Genomic DNA, 26,764 nt, shown 5'->3' on the forward strand with positions numbered 1-26,764 from the left:
GAGAGACGGTGAGAGATGCTGGAGGAAGAGACAGTGAGAGATACTGGAGGGAGAGACGGTGAGAGATGCTGGAGGGAGAGACAGTGAGAGATACTGGAGGGAGAGACGGTGAGAGATGCTGGAGGGAGAGACGGTGAGAGATGCTGGAGGGAGAGACGGTGAGAGATGCTGGAGGGAGAGACAGTGAGAGATGCTGGAGGGAGAGACGGTGAGAGATGCTGGAGGGAGAGACGGTGAGAGATGCTGGAGGGAGAGACAGTGAGAGATGGTGGAGGAAGAGACGGTGAGAGATGCTGGAGGGAGAGACGGTGAGAGATGCTGGAGGGAGAGACGGTGAGAGATGCTGGAGGGAGAGACAGTGAGAGATACTGGAGGGAGAGACGGTGAGAGATGCTGGAGGGAGAGACGGTGAGAGATGCTGGAGGGAGAGACGGTGAGAGATGCTGGAGGGAGAGACAGTGAGAGATGCTGGAGGGAGAGACGGTGAGAGATGCTGGAGGAAGAGACAGTGAGAGATACTGGAGGGAGAGACGGTGAGAGATGCTGGAGGGAGAGACGGTGAGAGATGCTGGAGGGAGAGACGGTGAGAGATGCTGGAGGAAGAGACGGTGAGAGATGCTGGAGGGAGAGACAGTGAGAGATGCTGGAGGGAGAGACGGTGAGAGATGCTGGAGGGAGAGACAGTGAGAGATGCTGGAGGGAGAGACGGTGAGAGATGCTGGAGGGAGAGACGGTGAGAGATGCTGGAGGGAGAGACAGTGAGAGATGCTGGAGGAAGAGACGGTGAGAGATGCTGGAGGGAGAGACGGTGAGAGATGCTGGAGGGAGAGACAGTGAGAGATGCTGGAGGGAGAGACGGTGAGAGATGCTGGAGGGAGAGACGGTGAGAGATGCTGGAGGGAGAGACAGTGAGAGATGCTGGAGGGAGAGACAGTGAGAGATGCTGGAGGGAGAGACAGTGAGAGATGCTGGAGGAAGAGACAGTGAGAGATGCTGGAGGGAGAGACAGTGAGAGATGCTGGAGGGAGAGACAGTGAGAGATGCTGGAGGGAGAGACAGTGAGAGATGCTGGAGGGAGAGACAGTGAGAGATGCTGGAGGGAGAGACGGTGAGAGATGCTGGAGGGAGAGACAGTGAGAGATGCTGGAGGGAGAGACGGTGAGAGATGCTGGAGGGAGAGACAGTGAGAGATGCTGGAGGGAGAGACAGTGAGAGATGCTGGAGGGAGAGACAGTGAGAGATGCTGGAGGGAGAGACGGTGAGAGATGCTGGAGGGAGAGACGGTGAGAGATGCTGGAGGGAGAGACAGTGAGAGATGCTGGAGGGAGAGACGGTGAGAGATGCTGGAGGGAGAGACAGTGAGAGATGCTGAAGGGAGAGACGGTGAGAGATGCTGGAGGGAGAGACAGTGAGAGATGCTGGAGGGAGAGACAGTGAGAGATGCTGGAGGGAGAGACAGTGAGAGATGCTGGAGGGAGAGACAGTGAGAGATGCTGGAGGGAGAGACAGTGAGAGATGCTGGAGGGAGAGACAGTGAGAGATGCTGGAGGGAGAGACAGTGAGAGATGCTGGAGGGAGAGACAGTGAGAGATGCTGGAGGGAGAGACAGTGAGAGATGCTGGAGGAAGAGACAGTGAGAGATGCTGGAGGGAGAGACAGTGAGAGATGCTGGAGGGAGAGACAGTGAGAGATGAGGTGCACAATAAACTAGCCATTTAGGCGCCAAATTTTTTTTTTAAAATCATTACCAAGCCATTTTTCTGACCTTTGCAACATTTACAATATTGTGCACGCTGAATGGCCGGCCATTTAACACTGTTGTACCCAAGACTTTTACTTGTGAAGATGATAATGGTAACCAACACTAACAACTTAATAAGACACATGTGCAACTGTCAGGTATCTTTACTGCGACATTATTCCCGACTAGAAAATAGCATAAGAAAGAAGGAACACTGCAACAGGCCTACTGGCCCATGCGAGGCAGGTCCAAGTCTCCTACCGGCTTAAGCCACTGCCCCAACCTACTTAGGTCAGGTGACAATGACGTAAATACTCTTCTCTAGGCCAAGGGACTGACCACCTCAAAACTACGTCTTCAAGAGTGTTGGACTGATGACATCGTCTCTACATCTCTACTTCTGCTGCCTCTGTACTCGACTGAAGAAGCCTGTTAGAGACCTTCCAGATGAAATTTGGTGTCTCAAGTTAAAACATAAGAATGGAGCATCACTGCAGGAGGCCCATACAGGGTAGGTCCTTCTCTAACCCAACCATTCCAACTTGTCCAACCTTAACTCAAGAAATCGTAATGACACGATTGCAAACAAACCATACCCCCGGCCGGGTTTGAACCCGCGGTCATAGAGTCTCAAAACTCCAGCCCGTCGCGTTAGCCACTAGACCAGCTAGCCACGGGCTGGAGTTTTGAGACTATGACCGCGGGTTCAATCCCAGCCGGGGGTATGGTTTGTTTGCAATCGTGTCATTACGATTTCTTGAGCCATGTTGACGGCAGTGAAGGGACTTGAGCTAGAGTTCGTCACGGCCACGCTAGCTGGAGATTCGTCTGTAAAAACTTGCATTTGTGGTCACAGAGGTGCCTGTGCTAACTTTCCTATGGTGTAGAAATATACCTAGTTGGACGAATCTTATTGTGGCTAGCTGGTCTAGTGGCTAACGCGACGGGCTGGAGTTTTGAGACTCTCTGACCGCGGGTTCAATCCCGGCCGGGGGTATGGTTTGTCCAACCTTCTTGAATACGTCAGGTACTTAGGGGAATCTTTCGAAATAAATGGTATAAAATACCGACACAATAGGAAACTAAACGTTTCGCCCATACAGTGGGCTTTATCAGGTCACTCCGGTAGATCTGTTTGTGACTTGATAAAACCCACTGTGTGGGCGAAATATTGTCAATAAAGGATCACATTATACTGCTTGTGTCTTTAGTTTTCCAAGGGAATCTGTGTTGTGGTGCCTGTGTAGATAAATGGCTTCATCAGTCCAATGCAAAGAAGAATGGGGAAGATCAGAATGAATTTGAGGTAATCAGTCCCTCAGCCTGAAGTCGATGTAATTGGTCCATCAATCTAGAAGGACTGATTGCGTCGACTCCTGATTGAGGGACTGATTACCCCAAACTCCATCTGATCTTCACCATTCTTCTACGTGGTTTCGTGGCTTTGGTGTTTATTTTTCTAACGTTTGTCCTACACCAACAACCTGGTTGAACAGACCATCAAGCAGTAGGCCTGGTGTGGAGAGAGGCACAATGGTATCAACGACAGGTAAGGCTGGCGTATCTTCACAGGAGAGAGAGAGAGAGAGAGAGAGAGAGAGAGAGAGAGAGAGAGAGAGAGAGAGAGAGAGAGAGAGAGAGAGAGAGAGAGAGAGAGAGAGAGACAGAGACAGAGACAGAGACAGAGACAGAGAGACACAGAGAGAGAGAGAGAGAGAGAGAGAGAGAGAGAGAGAGAGAGAGAGAGAGAGAGAGAGAGAGAGAGAGAGAGAGAGAGAGAGAGACAGAGACAGACAGACAGACAGACAGACAGACAGAGAGACAGACAGACAGAGAGACAGACAGAGAGAGAGAGAGAGAGAGAGAGAGAGAGAGAGAGAGAGAGAGAGAGAGAGAGAGAGAGAGAGAGAGAGAGAGAGAGAGGACAAGGTCAAGGACAGACAAGGTTATCTGCCTGATGAACTTATTCCACCTCTAAATCGACAGGATGGGACCACCTCTACTAGTAGTCAAGAGAAGGCGGACCTCTTTGCTGAACACTTTGATACCAAAATGCAAGTTCCTGATCCAGCAAGGAACCCTCCTTGGCTAGCTGCAAGAACTGTGTCAAAACTGTCAGTGGTGACAATAAGGCAGGAGGAGGTGCACTTCCTTCTTAAATCGCTTGACCAAGATAAGGCTGTGGGCCAAGAAAAGTTGAGCCCAAGATTGTTGAGAAGATGTGCAGACCAGCTAGCAGCACCTCTAACTCGCATCTTTCAGCACTGCCTAGTACAGTGTAAATGGCCCTCTCTATGGAAAGAGGCAAATGTAGTCCCTGTTCACAAAAAGAAGAGCAGAGCAGAAATCAGCAACTACAGACCAGTGTCACTCCTGTCAATCACTGGTAAGATCCTTGAGACAATAATCTCAAGACAAATGACAGAGTTTTTTGACTGCCACTCAGTACTTTGTGATCGTCAATATGGCTTCAGGAAAGGTTACTGCCTGCTGATCTGTTATTAAACCTCCTCCACAAGTGGCACCAGTCACTGGATGAATCCAAAGTCAGCTGTGTGGTAGCACTGGACATTGCTGGCGCTTTCGACCGGGTGTGGCACTAGGGCCTCTTAGCAAAACTTCAAGCACTGGGAATTGCAGGCTCTACGCTATGTCTCCTCAGTGATTACCTCAGGTAGATCTCTATGTAGTTCTCAATGGAACGGAATCAGCAAGACATCCTATTGGGGCAAGTGTTCCACAAGGAAGCGTGCTGGGTCCATTGTTATGGAATGTCTACTTCAACGACCTTCTTCATCTCATCCCAGAATCACATGCATATGCAGACGACTGTACACTGACATTCATTTATCCAAGAGAAGAAATGCCAGCTGCTCTAAGCTACATCAATCACCAGCTGAGAGCTATATCAGCTTGGGGAAATAGATGGCAAGTAACATTTGCACCAGAGAAAACGCAAATGATGATCGTCTCTAGGCACCATGATGGTAATGCTGGTGCAGTAGTAAGGATGAATGGGAGGGTGTTAGCACCTGGAGAAGAAGTTGATATCCTTGGGGTGAAAATTGACTCCAAATTAACCATGAAGAACCATGATGTAAATCTTGCAAACAAGGCAGCCAGGAAGCTTACAGCACTTCGCCGTATCTCGCATCTGCTTGACAGTAGGGGTTGCAAGATTCTGTACGAGGTACAAGTACGCTCACACCTTGAGTATGCTCCACATTCTTGGTTTGCCTGTCCCCCCCCTTCTCATCTGCCACTGCTTGACAGAGTAGAAAACAGAGCAAGACGTCTCATCTCTCGCCTGGACCCATCTTGGATAGATCTGTCATTTAAGCAGAGCCTTCAACATAGGAGGGATGTGGGTGGCCTTACTGTTATGTACAAGGCCAATATTGTCAAAGTACCACACTTGGATCCACTTCGAGGACAGCATGAAACAAGCTTTTATGCCACAAGACGGGCAGAAAGCAGCAACTTCACTCTGGCTGTACCCTTCTCCAGAACATCACTCCATCTTAGATCATATATACCCAGGATGACTCGAGTATGGAACACATTCGTACAGCATAATGATGTCAACGAGATAAAGTCAGTTAATCAAATGAAAATGCTGGTCCAAAGATGGCTCCAACTTCATCCTGTTCCCTACTTGTATGTCTCATAACAATAAAAATGCTTTCAAATGAGCTGATGTATGTTACAGCTCTTAGCTTGCCAATAAAGTTGGGAATCCTTAACCTGTAAATAGCTTGTCAATAAAGCTAGGGATCCTTAACCTGGTCAAACCCTGTGTGAGAAAAAAAAAAAAAAAAAAAAAAAAAAAAAAAAAAAAAAAAAAAGAGAGAGAGAGAAGAGAGAGAGAGCGAGAGAGAGAGAGAGAGAGAGAGAGAGAGAGAGAGAGAGAGAGAGAGAGAGAGAGAGAGAGAGAGAGATAGAGAGAGAGAGACAGAGAGAGAGAGACAGAGAGAGAGAGACAGAGAGAGAGAGACAGAGAGAGAGAGAGAGAGAGAGAGAGAGAGAGAGAGAGAGAGAGAGACAGAGAGAGAGAGAGAGAGAGAGAGAGAGAGAGAGAGAGAGAGAGAGAGAGAGGCTAAGGAAGCAATCGAAGTTCAACTTTAACATCTCCAGTTGAAGCTGTGGTATGTAAGAGTATCAGCAAGACTGATAACTTACTGCAGTAACAGTAGCAGCACTAGCAACAGTAGCAGCACCAGTAACAGTAGCAGCACTAGTAACAGTAGCAGCACTAGTAACAGCAGCAGCACCAGTAACAGTAGCAGCACCAGTAACAGCAGCAGCACCAGTAACAGTAGCAGCACTAGTAACAGTAGCAGCACCAGTAACAGTAGCAGCACTAGTAACAGCAGCAGCACCAGTAACAGTAAGCAGCACTGTAACAGCAGTTAGCAACCAGCAACAGTAGCGTTAACAGCAACAGTAGCAGCACCAGCAACAGCAGCAGCACTAGCAACAAGCAGCGTTAACCAGCAATCGTTAGCAGCACTCCAGTAACAGCAGCAGCACCAGCTAACAGTAGCAGCACTAGCAAATGCAGCAGCAGCAACAGTAGCAGCACAGTAAACAGCTAGAACAGCAACAGAGCAGACTAGTGCAACAGCAGCTTGTTACCAGCAACAGCAGCAGCACCTAGTAACAGCAGTTAAGCACCAGCAACAGCAGCTGCACCAGCAACAGCAGCAGCAACCAGCAACAGCAGCAGCACCAGCAACAGCATGAACCAGCAACAGCAAGCAGCAGCAGCAACTGAGCAACATTGCAGCAACCAGCAACAAGCAGCAGTTAACATAACAGTAGCAGCAACTAACAACAGTAGCAGCAACTAGCAACAGTAGCAGCAACTAACAACAGTAGCAGCAACTAACAACAGTAGCAGCAACTAACAACAGTAGCAGTACTAGTAAAACAGCAAGCACCAGCAACAGCAGCAGCACTTAGCAAACATTAAGTTAAGCAACCAGCAACCATGCAGCACTACAAGTAACAGCAGCACCAGCAACAGCAGCAGCACCAGTAACAGCAAGCACTAGCAACAGCAGCAGCAACTAACAACAGCAACTATCAACAATAGCAGCAACTAGCAACAGTAGCAGCAACTAGCAACAGTAGCAGCAACTAGCAAAAGTAGCACCAGCAACAGCAGCAGCACCTTAGTAACAGCAGCAGCACCAGCACCAGTAGCGCACTAGCAACAGCAGCAGCACCAGCAACAGCAGCAGCACTAGCAACAGAGCAGCAACAGCAACCAGTAAGCAGCACTAGTAAACAGCAGCAGCATTGTAACCAGCAACAGCAGCAGCACAGCAACAGCAGCAGCAACTAGCAACAGCAGCAGCAACTAGCAACAGTAGCAGCACCAGTAACAGAGCAGAATTCAGTAACAGCAGTGCACCAGCAACAGCAGCAGCACTAGCAGCAGCAAGCACCAGTAACAGTCAGCAGCACTAGTAACAGTAGCAGCACCAGTAACAGTAGCAGCACTTAGTAACAGCAGCAGCAACCAGCAACAGTACAGCACTAGTAACAGCAGCAGCAATCTCAGCAACAGTAGCAGCACCAGTAACAGTAGCAGCACCAGCCAGCAAGCAGCAGCACTAGTTAACAAGCAGCAGCAGCACCAGCAACATAGCAGCACTAGTAACAGTTAGCAGCACCAGTTAACAGTAGCAGCAACTAGCAACAGCAGCAACTAGCAACAGTAGCAGCAACTAGCAACAGTAGCAGCAACTAACAACAGCAACTAGCAACAATAGCAGCAACTATCAACAATAGCAGCAACTAGCAACACAGCATAGCAGCACCAGTAACAGTAGCAGCACTAGTAACAGTAGCAGTACCAGTAACAGTAGCAGTACCAGTAACAGTAACAGCACCAGTAACAGTAGCAACGCCAGTAACAGTAGCAGCACCAGCAACAGTAGCAGCATCAGTAACAGTAGCAGCACTAGTAGCAGTAGCAGCACTAGTAACAGTAGCAGCACCAGTAACAGTAGCAGCACCAGTAACAGTAGCAGCACTAGTAACAGTAGCAGTACCAGTAACAGTAGCAGCACCAGTAACAGTAGCAGTACCAGTAAAAGTAGCAGCACTAGTAACAGTAGCAGCACTAGTAACAGTAGCAGCACTAGTAACAGTAGCAGCACCAATAACAGTAGCAGCACCAGTAACAGTAGCAGTACCAGTAACAGTAGCAGCACCAGTAACAGTAGCAGCACCAGTAACAGTAGCAGCACCAGTAACAGTAGCAGTACCAGTAACAGTAGCAGCACAAGTAACAGTAGCAGCACCAGTAACAGTAGCAGCACTAGTAACAGTAGCAGCACTGGTAACAGTAGCAGCACCAGTAACAGTAGCAGAACCAGTAACAGTAGCAGTACCAGTAACAGTAGCAGCACTAGTAACAGTAGCAGCACCAGTAACAGTAGCAGCACCAGTAACAGTAGCAGCACCAGTAACAGTAGCAGCACTAGTAACAGTAGCAACACTAGTAACAGTAGCAGCACTAGTAACAGTAGCAGCACCAGTAACAGTAGCAGCACCAGTAGCAGTAGCAGCACTAGTAACAGTAGCAGCACCAATAACAGTAGCAGCACTAGTAACAGTAGCAGCACTGGTAACAGTAGCGGCACCAGTAACAGTAGCAGCACCAGTAACAGTAACAGTACCAGTAACAGTAGCAGCACTAGTAACAGTAGCAGCACCACTAACAGTAGCAGCACCAGTAACAGTAGCAGCACCAACAACAGTAGCAGCACTAGTAACAGTAGCAACACTAGTAACAGTAGCAACACTAGTAACAGTAGCAGCACTAGTAACAGTAGCAGCACCAGTAGCAGTAGCAGCACCAGTAACAGTAGCAGCACCAGTAACAGTAGCAGCACTAGTAACAGTAGCAGCACTAGTAACAGTACCAGCACCAGTAACAGTAGCAGCAGCAGTAACAGTAGCAGCACCAGTAACAGTAGCAGCACCAGTAACAGTAGCAGCACCAGTAACAGTAGCAGCACTAGTAACAGTAGCAGCACCAGTAACAGTAGCAGCACTAGTAACAGTAGCAGCACCAGTAACAGTAGCAGCACTAGTAACAGTAGCAGCACCAGTCACTGTAGCAGCACTAGTAACAGTACCAGCACTAGTAACAGTAGCAGCACCAGTAACAGTAGCAGCACCAGTAACAGTAGCAGCACCAGTAACAGTAGCAGCACTAGGAACAATAGCAGCACCAGTAACAATAGCAACACTAGTAACAGTAGCAGCACCAGTAACAGTAGCAGCACTAGTAACAGTAACAGCACCAGTAACAGTAGCAGCACTAGTAACAGTACCAGCACCAGTAACAGTAGCAGCACCAGTAACAGTAGCAGCACCAGTAACAGTAGCAGTACTAGTAACAGTAGCAGTACCAGTAACAGTAGCAGCACCAGTAACAGTAGCAGCACCAGTAACAGTACTAGTAACAGTAGCAGCACCAGTAACTACTAGTAACAGTAGCAGCACCAGTAACAGTAGCAGTACTAGTAACAGTAGCGGCACTAGTAACAGTAGCAGTACCAGTAACAGTAGCAGCTCCAGTAACAGTAGCAGCTCTAGTAACAGTAGCAGCACTAGTAACAGTAGCAGCACTAGTAACAGTAGCAGCACTAGTAACAGTAGCAGCACTAGTAACAGTAGCAGCACTAGTAACAGTAGCAGCACTAGTAACAGTAGCAGCAAGAGTAACAGTAGTAGCACTAGTAACAGTAGCAGCACTAGTAACAGTAGCAGCACTAGTAACAGTAGCAGCACTAGTAACAGTAGCAGCACTAGTAACAGTAGCAGCAAGAGTAACAGTAGTAGCACTAGTAACAGTAGCAGCACTAGTAACAGTAGCAGCACTAGTAACAGTAGCAGCACCAGTAACAGTAGCAGCACCAGTAACAGTAGCAGCACCAGTAACAGTAGCAGCACCAGTAACAGTAGCAGCACTAGTAACAGTAGCAGCACTAGTAACAGTACCAGCACCAGTAACAGTAGCAGCAGCAGTAACAGTAGCAGCACCAGTAACAGTAGCAGCACCAGTAACAGTAGCAGCACCAGTAACAGTAGCAGCACCAGTAACAGTAGCAGCACCAGTAACAGTAGCAGCACTAGTAACAGTAGCAGCACCAGTAACAGTAGCAGCACTAGTAACAGTAGCAGCACCAGTAACAGTAGCAGCACTAGTAACAGTAGCAGCACCAGTAACAGTAGCAGCACTAGTAACAGTAGCAGCACCAGTAACAGTAGCAGCACCAGTAACAGTAGCAGCACCAGTAACAGTAGCAGCACCAGTAACAGTAGCAGTACCAGTAACAGTAGCAGCACCAGTAACAGTACTAGTAACAGTAGCAGCACCAGTAACAGTAGCAGTACTAGTAACAGTACAATCACCAGTAACAGTAGCAGCACTAGTAACAGTAGCAGCACTAGTAACAGTAGCAGCACCAGTAACAGTAGCAGTACCAGTAACAGCAACAGCACCAGTAACAGTAGCAGCACCAGTATCAGTAGCAGCACTAGTAACAGTAGCAGCACTAGTAGCAGTAGCAGCACTAGTAACAGTAGCATTACCAGTAACAGTAACAGCACCAGTAACAGTAGCAGCACCAGTAACAGTAGCAGCACCAGTAACAGCACCAGTAACAGTAGCAGCACCAGTAACAGTAGCAGCACTAGTAACAGTAGCAGCACCAGTAACAGTAGCAGCACTAGTAACAGTAGCAGTACCAGTAACAGTAGCAGCACCAGTAACAGTAGCAGCACTAGTAACAGTAGCAGCACTAGTAACAGTAGCAGCACTAGTAACAGTAGCAGCACTAGTAACAATAACAGCACTAGTAACAGTAGCAGCACTAGTAACAGTAGCAGCACCAGTAACAGTAGCAGCACCAGTAACAGTAGCAGTACCAGTAACAGTAGCAGCACTAGTAACAGTAGCAGCACCAGTAACAGGAGCAGCACCAGTAACAGTAGCAGAACCAGTAACAGTAGCAGCACCAGTAACAGTAGCAGCACTAGTAACAGTAGCAGCACCAGTAACAGCAACAGAACTAGTAACAGTAGCAGCACTAGTAACAGTAGCAGCACCAGTAACAGTAGCAGTACTAGTAACAGTAGCAGCACCAGTAACAGTAGCAGCACTAGTAACAGTAGCAGCACTAGTAACAGTAGCATCACCAGTAACAGTAGCAGCACCAGTAACAGTAGCAGCACTAGTAACAGTAGCAGTACTAGTAACAGTAGCAACACTAGTAACAGTAGCAGCACCAGTAACAGTAGCAGCACTAGTAACAGTAGCAGCACTAGTAACAGTAATAGCACTAGTAACGGTAGCAGCACCAGTAACAGTAGCAGCACCAGTAACAGTAGCAGCACCAGTAACAGTAGCAGCACCAGTAACAGTAGCAGTACTAGTAACAGTAGCAGTACCAGTAACAGTAGCAGCACCAGTAACAGTAGCAGTACCAGTAACAGTAGCAGTACTAGTAACAGTAGCAGCACCAGTAACAGTAGCAGTACTAGTAACAGTAGCAGCACCAGTAACAGTAGCAGCACTAGTAACAGTAACAGCACTAGTAACAGTAGCAGTACCAGTAACAGTAGCAGCAGCAGTAACAGTAGCAGCACTAGTAACAGTAGCAGCACCAGTAACTGTAGCAGCACTAGTAACAGTAGCAGCGCTAGTAACAGTAGCAGCACCAGTAACAGTAGCAGTACCAGCAACAGTAGCAGCACTAGTAACAGTAGCAGCACCAGTAACAGTAGCAGCACTAGTAACTGTAGCAGCACCAGTAACTGTAGCACCAGTAACAGTAGCAGTACCAGTAACAGTAGCAGCACTAGTAACAGTAGCAGCACCAGTAACAGTAGCAGCACCAGTAACAGTAGCAGCACTAGTAACAGTAGCAGAACCAGTAACAGTAGCAGCACCAGTAACAGTAGCAGTACCAGCAACAGTAGCAGCACTAGTAACAGTAGCAGCACCAGTAACAGTAGCAGCACTAGTAACAGTAGCAGCACTAGTAACAGTAGCAGCACCAGTAACAGTAGCAGCACCAGTAACAGTAGCAGCACCAGTAACAGTAGCAGCACTAGTAACAGTAGCAGTACCAGTAACAGTAGCAGCACTAGTAACAGTAGCAGCACCAGTAACAGTAGCAACACCTTGGGTAGAAATGCCTTGGGTTTATTAATACCCGAAAACATCCTTCAGGTATCCTTCAGGTATCCATCAGGTATCCTTCAGGTATCCAGGTATCCTTCGGGTATCCTTGAGGTATCCTTTCCACCACAACCACAACATTTATAATAACCACAATTGTAACAACGACTATAGTATTACCAGCACCAGCAGATTGTCTGGAGCCAGAGTACTAGGGCCAGAGTACTAGGGCCAGAGTACCAGGGTCAGAGTACCAGGGCCAGAGTACCAGGGGCAGAGCACTAGGGCCAGAGTACAAGGGCCAGAGTACCAGGACCAGAGTACTAGGGCCAGAGTACTAGGACCAGAGTACCAGGACCAGAGTACCAGGGCCAGAGTACTATGGGCAGAGCTCTAGGGCCAAAGTATCAGGGCCAGAGCACTAGGGGCCAAAGTACCAGGGCCAGAGTACCAGGGCCAAAGTACTAGGGCCAGAGTACTAGGGCCAGAGTACCAGAGCCAGAGTACCAGGGCCAGAGTACTAGGGGCAGAGCACTAGGGTCAGAGTACCACGGCCAGAGTACTAAGGCAAGAGCACCATGGCCAAAGTACTAGGGCCAGAGTACTAGGGGCCAAAGTTCTAGGCCCAGAGTACCAGGGCCAGGGTACTAGGGGCCAGAGTACTAGAGCCAGAGTACCAGGGACAGAATACTAAGAGCCATGGTACTAGGGTCAGAGTACTAGGGCCAGAGTACTAGGAGCCAGAGTACTATTGCCAGATAACCAGGGCCAGTGTACTAGAGGCCAGAGCACTAGGATCAGAGTGTTAGGATCAGAGTACCAGGGTCAGAGTACTAGGGTCAGGGTACTAGGGCCAGAGAACCAGGGCCAGTGTACTAGGGGCCAGAGCACTAGGATCAGATTGCCAGGGTCAGAGTACCAGGGCCAGATTACCAGCGTCAGAGTACCAGGACCAGAGTATTATGTCCAGATTACCAGTGCCAGAATACCAAGGTCAGAGTACCAGGGCACCAGGGTTAGAGTACCAGGGCCGGAATGCCAGGACCAGAGTACCAGGGTCAGAGTACAGACATTCAGCTTTAAGTCCCCTGGCGGCTACACCCGACACTAGTAGCACCTTGTGTGGCCCCCATACTGCTTGTTCCCACACTTAATAATAATAATAATAATAATAATAATAATAATAATAATAATAATAATAATAATAATATCATTATTTACTACCAGTACATGTACAAGGTATACAAGTACATGTACAAGGTATACAAGCACATGTACAAGGTATACAAGTACATGTACAAGGTATACAAGTACATGTACAAGGTATACAAGCACATGTACAAGGTATACAAGTACATGTACAAGGTATACAAGTACATGTACAAGGTATACAAGCACATGTACAAGGTATACAAGTACATGTACAAGGTATACAAGTACATGTACAAGGTATACAAGTACATGTACAAGGTATACCAGTACATGTACAAGGTATACACACCATAGCTGACATCAGTAACATACTACTATATAGAAAGCTGCTTGTTATGCTGAGCATTTCCCGCAAATTAGGTCAGTTTTGTCCCAGGATGCGACCCACACCAGTCCACTAACACCCAGGATGCGACCCACACCAGTCCACTAACATCCAGGATGTGACCCACACCAGTCCACTAACACCCAGGATGCGACCCACACCAGTCCACTAACACCCAGGATGCGACCCACACCAGTCGACTAACACCCAGGATGCGACCCACACCAGTCCACTAACACCCAGGATGTGACCCACACCAGTCCACTAACACCCAGGATGCGACCCACACCAGTCGACTAACACCCAGGATGCGACCCACACCAGTCCACTAACACCCAGGATGCGACCCACACCAGTCCACTAACACCCAGGATGCGACCCACACTAGTCCACTAACACCCAGGATGCGACCCACACCAGTCCACTAACACCCAGGATGCGACCCACACCAGTCCACTAACACCCAGGATGCAACCCACACCAGTCCACTAACACCCAGGATGCGACCCACACCAGTCCACTAACACCCAGGATGCGACCCACACCAGTCCACTAACACCCAGGATGCGACCCACACTAGTCCACTAACACCCAGGATGCGACCCACACCATTCCACTAACACCCAGGATGCGACCCACACCAGTCCACTAACACCCAGGATGCGACCCACACCAGTCAACTAACACCCAGGATGCGACCCACACCAGTCCACTAACACCCAGGATGCGACCCACACCAGCCCACTAACACCCAGGATGCGACCCACACCAGTCCACTAACACCCAGGATGCGACCCACACCAGTCCACTAACACCCAGGATGCGACCCACACCAGTCCACTAACACCCAGGATGCGACCCACACCAGTCCACTAACACCCAGGATGCGACCCACACCAGTCCACTAACACCCAGGATGCGACCCACACCAGTCCACTAACACCCAGGATGCGACCCACACCAGTCCACTAACACCCAGGATGCGACCCACACCAGCCCACTAACACCCAGGATGCGACCCACACCAGTCCACTAACACCCAGGATGCGACCCACACCAGTCCACTAACACCCAGGATGCGACCCACACCAGTCCACTAACACCCAGGATGCGACCCACACCAGTCCACTAACACCCAGGATGCGACCCACACCAGTCCACTAACACCCAGCTACCCATTTTTGACTGATAGGTGAACAGAGACAGCAGGTGTCTTATGGAAACACGTCCCTAATGTTTTCCAGCCGTACCGAAGATTCGATCTCCGGACTTCCGTGTGTGAGCTGAGTGCGCTAGTGACCGAGCTAAGGGACACCCACACCCACTTGTACCAACACGCTGCTTGTTCCCTCACTTGTACCAACAAGCAGCTTGTTCCCACACTTGTACCAAGAATCGGCTTGTTCCCACACTTATACCAAGAATCACCTTGTTCCCACACTTGTACCAACAAGCAGCTTGTTCCCACACTTGTACCAAGAATCACCTTGTTCCCACACTTATACCAAGAATCACCTTGTTCCCACACTTGTCCCAACACGCTGCTTGTTCCCACACTTGTACCAAGAATCACCTTGTTCCCACACTTATACCAAGAATCACCTTGTTCCCACACTTGTACCAACAAGCAGCTTGTTCCCACACTTATACCAAGAATCACCTTGTTCCCACACTTGTACCAACAAGCAGCTTGTTCCCACACTTATACCAAGAATCACCTTGTTCCCACACTTGTACCAACAAGCAGCTTGTTCCCACACTTGTACCAAGAATCACCTTGTTCCCACACTTATACCAAGAATCACCTTGTTCCCACACTTGTACCAACAAGCAGCTTGTTCCCACACTTGTACCAAGAATCACCTTGTTCCCACACTTATACCAAGAATCACCTTGTTCCCACACTTGTACCAACACGCTGCTTGTTCCCACACTTGTACCAAGAATCAGCTTGTTCCCACACTTGTACCAACAAGCAGGTCGACGAGAGGTAAGAGACGGAGCCAGGAGCTGTAGCTTGACCCGGCAAACACAACTAGGCAGGCAGCACGTTTCACTGGTGGGCGAAACGTCTTAAGAATAAAGCTACGCAGGTGTTGCACATGCATCTTGCATATCACCAGTTACGTACGTACAGCAACGAAGATAATAATAATAATAATAATAATAATAATAATAATAATAATAATTGTGAGACCTCTACCCACTCTACCGGAGGTATCCCAGGGAAGAGCTTATATCGTAGTCAAAGTACCCCCTCCCCAATGGTATATGTACCACGTGTACGACCTGACGCCTAGGTCTGAGGCATCAAGAACAAAAGACCTCAGACGTGGGCGTGGCTACAGACGTTTGCCAAGGCAAGGTGTGACCATATAATTGGTTAAATTAGGTCTCCCCAGAGACCTCACAAGCCCAGCTGGACTACATCACATAATAATAATAATAATAATAATAATAATAATCTTTATTTCTACAAGTACATGATACAACTTATACAGACCATAGCTGACATCAATGACATACTATATAGAAAGCTCGTTGTGGTAGTAGTGTCGAGGGGCATTTCCCGTAACTTAATTTTGTCCCAGGATGCGACCCACACCAGTCCATTAACACCCAGGTACCTAATTACTACTAGGTGAACAGGAACAGCTTTATAGTCAGCAGTGGGGAAGGCTTACCAGTAAAGGAGGTGGGGGTCGAACTGGTGTTCCTTCAGATGGTGGGGGTCGATTTGTGTTTCCCTCCCGTGGTTGGGGTCGAACTGAGACTGTCTTTCATGGAGGGGGTCTGCCTGTGGTCCCCTTCTGTGGTCTTGTGCCTGGTGTGAGCTAGGTCTTGATGCCATGACGTGTCGTCAGGAGACGCAGGGGCCTCCAACGTTAACCAAATTAAGTAAATAAGGAAGACACGGGAGAAATGGGAAGAAAGGGAAACAGGAGGAAGAAACCGAGAAGGCAGCGAGAGAAACAAGGAAAAACAGAGAAGGCAAAGAAACAGGGAAGAAAAATTAGAGTTGAAAGGGGTGAAGGTTCAAGGGGTTGTCAGTCCTGCCATGACGCAGCAGTAACTGCTGTCTGCCACTGGATAACGCAGGGGCGAAGCCAGCCCCCCTGCTGACAGTGGTAGTAGGTATGAGGCGTGGATATGAGGCATGGGTATGAGGTGTGGGTATGAGGCTTGGGCATCGTCATCTCACCAGAGGAAGCATCTCCAGTACCCCAGCTCTCTCTCTCTCTTCTCTCTCACTCCTAACACCAGTGTCTTGGAAGACTACACTCTTCCCATGTCTTAGAGATTAGTCGCGAAACTGAGACCTGTGTGAGGCCACGAGGTAAGTCTGGTGAGTGGCAGGAGTGTGAGGTAGGCCTATGAGGTATGTCAAGTTATACGAGGCAGCGAAAGGTAGGCTGTTTACCTCTGTTCTCGTACAATATGTAGTCTTGGCCGTAGTCGTAGCCTCGCTACAGTTCAGGCAAAAGGCTACGAGAGTTCTCCTTGTCTTCCTCAGAGGAATTAAATCTTATTTCAGACTCCTGAGAAGCAGTTCGAATTTCTACGAGGTGAGGGTGGGCGAGGCAGCGCCAGACTCCACCAGCGAACCTGTTGATGCCATCAAGTGCCGCTTCGATACACTGTCTACACACTGGCACCCGCTTCTCTCCTGCACACTAACGCCACACACCGTAATACACTATACACTTTGGCCACTCCTTACGTATCACAGTCACTATCACAGTCCAGACACAGTAACTCTTCGACGTGGTGAAACAAGTCTAACTGACCGATAACGATCACTTGTCTTGAGAAGGTTCCCATTGTTGTATCAGAACTAGTGGCGGTGAAGGTGTTTCTTCTAGGGAGACAGGCTGACTGGGGAGGAAAGGTTTTGCTGGGGAGGAAGTATGGTTGGGGAGGCTGTGTGAGCAAGACATGGGAGTGTTTTGGTGGGTAGTAGCTAGGGGAAGTACTTGTGGTAACCTGCCCCCAACCTCGTCGATATTCCACCTCACGTTCTCCCTCCCTACCTCCCTCCATTGTCACTCCCCTTACAGTACACTCATCGTCTCTCCCCCCCTCTGTCTAGCTTCTCTCACTCACTCTCTCTCTCTCTCTCTCTCTCTCTCTCTCTCTCTCTCTCTCTCTCTCTCTCTCTCTCTCTCTCTCTCTCTCTCTCTCTCTCTCTCTCTCTTTCTCTCTCTCTCTCACAGGATCGCCAAACCCTTGATCATATGGTTCCCTTTGAAATTTCATTGTTTACACTGCATGGGTCTCATGTCCCCTCATTACCAATGTACTACTACTCGCGAAACCTGCCCTCACAACACTGCCTCACAACACTGCCTCACAACACTGCCTCACAACACTGACTCACAACACTGACTCACAACACTGCCTCACAACACTGACTCACAACACTGACTCACAACACTGACTCACAACACTGCCTCACAACACTGCCTCACAACACTGACTCACAACACTGACTCACAACACTGCCTCACAACACTGCCTCACAACACTGACTCACAACACTGACTCACAACACTGCCTCACAACACTGACTCACAACACTGCCTCACAACACTGACTCACAACACTTACTCACAACACTGCCTCACAACACTGACTCACAATACTGCCTCACAACACTGACTCACAACACTGACTCACAACACTGACTCACAACACTGCCTCACAACACTGCCTCACAACACTGACTCACAACACTGCCTCACAACACTGACTCACAATACTGCCTCACAACACTGACTCACAACACTGCCTCACAACACTGACTCACAACACTGACTCACAACACTGCCTCACAACACTGACTCACAACACTGCCTCACAACACTGACTCACAACACTGACTCACAACACTGCCTCACAACACTGACTCACAACACTGACTCACAACACTGCCTCACAACACTGACTCACAACACTGCCTCACAACACTGACTCACAACACTGACTCACAACACTGCCTCACAACACTGCCTCACAACACTGCCTCACAACACTGACTCACAACACTGCCTCACAACACTGCCTCACAACACTGACTCACAACACTGACTCACAACACTGCCTCACAACACTGACTCACAACACTGCCTCACAACACTGACTCACAACACTTACTCACAACACTGCCTCACAACACTGACTCACAATACTGCCTCACAACACTGACTCACAACACTGACTCACAACACTGCCTCACAACACTGACTCACAACACTGCCTCACAATACTGCCTCACAACACTGACTCACAACACTGCCTCACAACACTGACTCACAACACTGACTCACAACACTGCCTCACAACACTGACTCACAATACTGCCTCACAATACTGCCTCACAACACTGACTCACAACACTGACTCACAACACTGACTCACAACACTGCCTCACAACACTACCTCACAACACTAACTCACAACACTGCTTCACAACACTGCCTCACAGTACTACCCCCACAACACTGCTTCACAACACTGCCTCACAGCACTACCCCCACAACACTGCCCCACAACACAGCCTCGCAAGACTGCCTCACATCACTTGAAATCCACACAGCAAGTGCCAGATGAGAGTACATGACCGGCAAGAGGGTGAAGCCGACGTTAGTAAGAAGAGGCGGGTGAGGTGTGAGTAAGAAGGGAGAGGTGCCTGGAAGAGTGCCTGGAAGAGTGCCTGGAAGAGTGCCTGGCACAACGGCAGCAGCAGCACTGGCCACACTCACTGCCAGAGGTATCCTGTGCCGGGACGGGAGGGAGGGGCGTGGGTGAGAGGAGGAGAGGCAAAATTTTTAGATTTGGCCTAAAAAAAACGCGAATTTATTAACGACTTCAAAGACGCGAGCGAACTTACGTCCCTAAAAATTACGTTCATATTTAAATAAAGATTTTTAACGAGTTCTAATAAGCTGAGAGTACACTGATGACTCTGAGAGTACACTGTTGGCTCTGAGAGTACACTGATGGCTCTGAGAGTACACTGATGACTCTGAGAGTACACTGATGGCTCTGAGAGTACACTGATGACTCTGAGAGTACACTGATGACTCTGAGAGTACACTGATGACTCTGAGAGTACACCGATGACTCTGAGAGTACACTGATGGCTCTGAGAGTACACTGATGGCTCTGAGAGTACACTGATGACTCTGAGAGTACACTGATGACTCTGAGAGTACACTGATGACTCTGAGAGTACACTGATGACTCTGAGAGTACACTGATGACTCTGAGAGTACACTGATGACTCTGAGAGTACACTGATGACTCTGAGAGTACACTGATGGCTCTGAGAGTACACTGATGACTCTGAGAGTACACTGATGACTCTGAGAGTACACTGGTGACTCTGAGAGTACACTGATGACTCTGAGAGTACACTGATGGCTCTGAGAGTACACTGATGACTCTGAGAGTACACTGATGGCTCTGAGAGTACACTGATGACTCTGAGAGTACACTGATGACTCTGAGAGTACACTGATGACTCTGAGAGTACACTGATGACTCTGAGAGTACACTGATGGCTCTGAGAGTACACTGATGACTCTGAGAGTACACTGATGACTCCAAGAGTACATTGACAGAGTAGTTTAACAAAAGTCAGTAGAGGACCTACATTTTTGGGCCCCTGAAGCTTGAACTGTTATGGGGGCCCCTGAAGCTTGAACTATTATGGGGGCCACTGAAGCTTGAACTATTATGGGGGCCCCTGAAGCTTGAACTATTATGGGGGCCCCTGAAGCTTGAACTATTATGGGGGCCCCTGAAGCTTGAACTATTATGGGGGCCCCTGAAGCTTGAACTATTATGGGGGCCCCTGAAGCTTGAACTATTATGGGGGCCCCTGAAGCTTGAACTATTATGGGGGCCCCTGAAGCTTGAACTATTATGGGGTCCCTGAAGCTTGAACTATTATGGGGGCCCCTGAAGCTTGAACTATTATGGGGGCCCCTGAAGCTTGAACTATTATGGGGGCCCCTACACTATATTATTATTATTTAAAAAACCTTCTCATACAACAGACCCAGAATTATCAAGCAATGTGGACTACAGTGGCTTCAGGGGCCCTTCAGGGATTAGGGACCCCTGAAGCTTAAGCTTCATTAGTTTCACAGTAGATCCGTCCCTGACAAGAGTACATTGTTCCAGACTCTGGATGAACATTAAAATGGTATAAAATACCGACAGATTGTTAGGTAAGACACATATGCAACAGTTAGGTATCTTTATTTCGAAACGTTTCGCCTACACAGTAGGCTTCTTCAGTCGAGTACAGACAAGTACTTGTCTGTACTCGACTGAAGAAGCCTACTGTGTAGGCGAAACGTTTCGAAATAAAGATACCTAACTGTTGCATATGTGTCTTACCTAACAATCCAGACTCTGGAGCTGAACTCTGGTAATAATGTTGGTAGAATTACCCACAATATGTAAAGGGACACAAGTGGAACAGTCTGGATGTAGTGGAGGCAGGATCCATACGTAGCTTTAAGAAGAGGTATGATAAAGCTCATGGAGCAGGAAGAGAGTGGACCTAGTAGCGACCAGTGAAGAGGCGGAGCCAGGAGCTGTGACTCGACACGGTGGAGTCATCTTTCACAGTTGACCTGTGACGTGAGGTAGAGTGAATCACTCAATGCACAGAGTTGCCAGCACCACCAACAACCTGATCGATCAAGCGAGCAACCAGGAAGGCTTGGTCTGAGACCGGACCTCGGGGGGCTGCGACCCCCTCTCTTCCTCCTCCTCCTCCCTAGCCTACTACAGGATAAAGGTAACCACCAGCTGTGACCACCACCAGCTACGAACACCACCAGCTGTGACCACCACCAGCCACGAACACCACCAGCAGTGACCACTACCAGCTACGAACACCACCATCTGTTACCACCACCAGCTGTGACCACCAGCTACGAACACCAAAAGCTGTGACCACCACCAGCTGTGACCTCTACACTCACAAGAATGTACTCAACACACTCACGAGAATGTACTCAACACACTCACGAGAATGTACTCAACACAAACACGAGAATGTACTCAACACAAACACTCACGAGAATGTACTCAACACAAACACTCACGAGAATGTACTCAACACAAACACGAGAATGTACTCAACACAAACACTCACGAGAATGTACTCAACACAAACACGAGAATGTACTCAACACAAACACTCACGAGAATGTACTCAACACAAACACGAGAATGTACTCAACACAAACACGAGAATGTACTCAACACAAACACTCACGAGAATGTACTCAACACAAACACTCACAAGAATGTACTCAACACAAACACGAGAATGTACTCAACACAAACACTCACGAGAATGTACTCAACACAAACACTCACGAGAATGTACTCAACACAAACACTCACGAGAATGTACTCAACACAAACACTCACGAGAATGTACTCAACACAAACACTCACGAGAATGTACTCAACACAAACACGAGAATGTACTCAACACAAACACTCACGAGAATGTACTCAACACAAACACGAGAATGTACTCAACACAAACACTCACGAGAATGTACTCAACACAAACACTCACGAGAATGTACTCAACACAAACACTCACGAGAATGTACTCAACACAAACACTCACGAGAATGTACTCAACACAAACACTCACGAGAATGTACTCAACACAAACACTCACGAGAATGTACTCAACACAAACACTCACGAGAATGTACTCAACACAAACACTCACGAGAATGTACTCAACACAAACACTCACGAGAATGTACTCAACACAAACACGAGAATGTACTCAACACAAACACTCACGAGAATGTACTCAACACAAACACGAGAATGTACTCAACACACTCACGAGAATGCACTCAACACAAACACTCACGAGAATGTACTCAACACAAACACTCATGAGAATGTACTCAACACACTAACTCTCAACAATAAATACACACACAGATAACCTGCACGTTATCTGACGACGTTTCGGTCTGACTTTATGAAAGCCCAAGTCGGACCGAAAAGTCGTCATAAGATTCTCTCTCTCCTATGTGCGGGTTATTTGCGTATTGTTCCAGTCACAGTATTGTACCTTTTTGTTTTACAAGCACATGATACAACTTATACAGACCATAGCTGACATCAACGACATACTATATAGAAAGCCCCATGTTATGCAGAGTATTTCCCCATAACTTAGGTTAATTTTGTCCCCAGGATGTGACCCACACCAGTCCACTAATACCCAGGTTCCTATTTTACTGATAAAGAAAAGATGCAGGTTAGGAAGAGAGAGACGCTTCCTCGACAGGCAAAGACGAAGAATCACAAAACTTGCTGAAGGTACAGGTGCAGATGCGTATTGTAGATTAATGGTTCAGAGAACGACAAATTAATAAATTAGACACCGGTGGATTCATCAGTCCAATACAAAGAAGAGTGGCGAAGATCAGATTACCTCAAACTCCTCATCTTTACCACTCTTCTTTGAATAGGACTGATGAAGCCACTGTGTGGCGAAACGTTTCCTCAAAAAAGATACCCAAGTGTCGCACATGTGCCTAATTTATCAGCCTCAATCATGTAACTGTGTAGTGTACACAGCAGCGGTGGAGTTAGAAGTTCGGGAGGATATATAAATTTACGTAGACTAGATGTGATTCACTGGGCAGGATGGGTTACTCTAAGCACAGTAAGGGTGAGCCAAGGGCCAAGTGTGAGGTGTTGCTCCAGTCAGGTCTGAGGCGAGAATGGAGTGTCACTCTGACCTTTTTTTGGGGTTATCTTACGAAATTTACACAATGTATAATAATTGTACTTATATGTACCTGTGCTTATATATATAAACTTACACCTGAGTGTAGGCCTCCTAAATAAATTTACTTACACCTGCGTAGGCTTCCTAGATAAATTTACTTACACCTTCGTAGGCCTCCTAGTTAGGACTATGGGAAAACAGGCCTACGAGGTGAAAACAGCTTTACATACATAAACTTTAAGAACCGAAAGAAACACCGGTTTGATAAATGGAAAATACCGAGATGAAATTCAATGCGTCAGAGTCCAGGAGACAAGAAAATCCAGCCATTAATTCAACTGAAAGAAGACCAAAATATTTTCCTCGTGCTGGAAATCCCGGGTGGAACCACACTCAGCATCAGACCCTTGATTACAGGAGATGGTACATAACCCACGGAACGGGTGGGGATTGAATCCATGGCGAGTCCAAAAATTCACAGGCTGGTTGACCAGGCTAGCACAAGACGAGCCTAGCCCAAGGTCGGGCTCCGAGAGTAGTGAGACTCTCAAAACTCATCAAAGGTAAGGGTCAGTGTGTTAACCACTGGGACTCACTCGCCATGGGTTCAAACCACCCTCGTTCCGTGGTGTATCTGCGTTCGTGAGTCTAAGATGGAACACACACTGATGACAGCAAAGAAATGACTGAAATACTGAAACCACAAAGTGACTGTCTTCAGTCAGTCATTAATAAGTCATAACACTGATAATACACATCAACTGTTCATAAACTGTTCTGCCGACATCACCGTAAGTTCACCTTCATCGCCGTAAGTTCACCATCATCACCGTAAGTTCACCATCATCACCGTAAGTTCACCATCATCACCGTAAGTTCACCATCATCACCGTAAGTTCACCATCATCACCGTAAAAGTTCTGTAGCGGGTTGTGGTCCGTAGGTTGGTTTACGTGCGGCTAGCAGTAACAGCCTGGTTGATCAGACCTTGATCCACCGCAAGGCCTGGTCATGGAATAGGCCGCGGGGGCGTTGACCCCCGAAACACCCTCCAGGTATACTTCAGGTGTCATTCTTTGCAGGGGGCAGCAAGAATCTGTAGTAGTGTCACCCACTGAAGACAGCAGACCTCCAAGCTGGTATAAACCAGGCCTTCCAGTGGTCCACTGGTATAAACCAGGCCTTCCAGTGGTCCACTGGTATAAACCAGGCCTTCCAGTGGTCCACTGGTATAAACCAAGCCTTCCAGTGGTCCACTGGTATAAACCAGGCCTTCCAGTGGTCCACTGGTATAAACCAGGCCTTCCAGTGGTCCACTGGTATAAACCAGGCCTTCCAGTGGTCCACTGGTATAAACCAGGCCTTCCAGTGGTCCACTGGTATAAACCAGACCTTCCAGTGGTCCACTGGTATAAACCAGGCCTTCCAGTGGTCCACTGGTATAAACCAGACCTTCCAGTGGTCCACTGGTATAAACCAGGCCTTCCAGTGGTCCACTGGTATAAACCAGGCCTTCCAGTGGTCCACTGGTATAAACCAGGCCTTCCAGTGGTCCACTGGTATAAACCAGGCCTTCCAGTGGTCCACTGGTATAAACCAGGCCTTCCAGTGGTCCACTGGAATAAACCAGGCCTTCCAGTGGTCCACTGGTATAAACCAGGCCTTCCAGTGGTCCACTGATATAAACCAGGCCTTCCAGTGGTCCACTGGTATAAACCAGGCCTTCCAGTGGTCCACTGGTATAAACCAGGCCTTCCAGTGGTCCACTGGTATAAACCAGGCCTTCCAGTGGTCCACTGGTATAAACCAGGCCTTCCAGTGGTCCACTGGTATAAACCAGGCCTTCCAGTGGTTCACTGGTATAAACCAGACCTTCCAGTGGTCCACTGGTATAAACCAGGCCTTCCAGTGGTCCACTGGTATAAACCAGGCCTTCCAGTGGTCCACTGGTATAAACCAGACCTTCCAGTGGTCCAGTGGTATAAACCAGACCTTCCAGTGGTCCAGTGGTATAAACCAGGCCTTCCAGTGGTCCACTGGTATAAACCAGACCTTCCAGTGGTCCACTGGTATAAACCAGGCCTTCCAGTGGTCCACTGGTATAACCAGACCTTCCAGTGGTCCACTGGTATAAACCAGGCCTTCCAGTGGTCCACTGGTATAAACCAGGCCTTCCAGTGGTCCACTGGTATAAACTAGGCCTTCCAGTGGTCCACTGGTATAAACCAGGCATTCCAGTGGTCCACTGGTATAAACCAGGCCTTCCAGTGGTCCACTGGTATAAACCAGGCCTTCCAGTGGTCCACTGGTATAAACCAGGCCTTCCAGTGGTCAACTGGTATAAACCAGACCTTCCAGTGGTCCAATGGTATAAACCAGGCCTTCCAGTGGTCCACTGGTATAAACCAGACCTTCCAGTGGTCCACTGGTATAAACCAGTCCTTCCAGTGGTCCACTGGTATAAACCAGACCTTCCAGTGGTCCACTGGTATAAACCAGACCTTCCAGTGGTCCACTGGTATAAACCAGGCCTTCCAGTGGTCCACTGGTAAAAACCAGGCCTTCCAGTGGTCCACTGGTATAAACCAGGCCTTCCAGTGGTCCACTGGTATAAACCAGACCTTCCAGTGGTCCAGTGGTATAAACCAGACCTTCCAGTGGTCCAGTGGTATAAACCAGGCCTTCCAATGGTCCACTGGTATAAACCAGACCTTCCAGTGGTCCACTGGTATAAACCAGGCCTTCCAGTGGTCCACTGGTTCAAACCAGACCTTCCAGTGGTCCACTGGTATAAACCAGGCCTTCCAGTGGTCCACTGATATAAACCAGGCCTTCCAGTGGTCCACTGGTATAAACCAGACCTTTCAGTGGTCCACTGGTATAAACCAGGCATTCCAGTGGTCAACTGGTATAAACTAGGCCTTCCAGTGGTCCACTGGTATAAACCAGGCATTCCAGTGGTCCACTGGTATAAACCAGGCCTTCCAGTGGTCCACTGGTATAAACCAGGCCTTCCAGTGGTCCACTGGTATAAACCAGGCCTTCCAGTGGTCCACTGGTATAAACCAGGCCTTCCAGTGGTCAACTGGTATAAACCAGACCTTCCAGTGGTCCAATGGTATAAACCAGGCCTTCCAGTGGTCCACTGGTATAAACCAGACCTTCCAGTGGTCCACTGGTATAAACCAGGCCTTCCAGTGGTCCACTGGTATAAACCAGACCTTCCAGTGGTCCACTGGTATAAACCAGACCTTCCAGTGGTCCACTGGTATAAACCAGGCCTTCCAGTGGTCCACTGGTATAAACCAGGCCTTCCAGTGGTCCACTGGTAAAAACCAGGCCTTCCAGTGGTCCACTGGTATAAACCAGGCCTTCCAGTGGTCCACTGGTATAAACCAGGGCTTCCAGTGGTCCACTGGTATAAACCAGGCCTTCCAGTGGTCCACTGGTATAAACCAGACCTTCCAGTGGTCCACTGGTATAAACCAG

The 26,764-nt window shown here is 48.3% G+C and overlaps 1 protein-coding gene across 1 annotated transcript in view; it reads right to left on the reverse strand.

Moving 5' to 3' along the window:
• Positions 1-17,859, reverse strand: part of LOC138855257 (probable basic-leucine zipper transcription factor R) — a 52,028-nt gene extending 34,169 nt beyond the window's left edge. The window contains exon 1 of the mRNA XM_070103703.1: positions 16,167-17,859. Within this exon, the coding sequence (XP_069959804.1) occupies positions 16,167-16,333 (167 nt within the window). The 5' untranslated portion in view covers positions 16,334-17,859. The remainder of the gene's footprint in view (positions 1-16,166) is intronic.
• Positions 17,860-26,764: the final 8,905 nt, after the last annotated feature.

The sequence above is a fragment of the Cherax quadricarinatus genome, chromosome 86 (genome assembly GCF_038502225.1).
Source record: "Cherax quadricarinatus isolate ZL_2023a chromosome 86, ASM3850222v1, whole genome shotgun sequence".
In the NCBI taxonomy this organism is placed as follows: Eukaryota; Metazoa; Arthropoda; class Malacostraca; order Decapoda; family Parastacidae; genus Cherax; species Cherax quadricarinatus.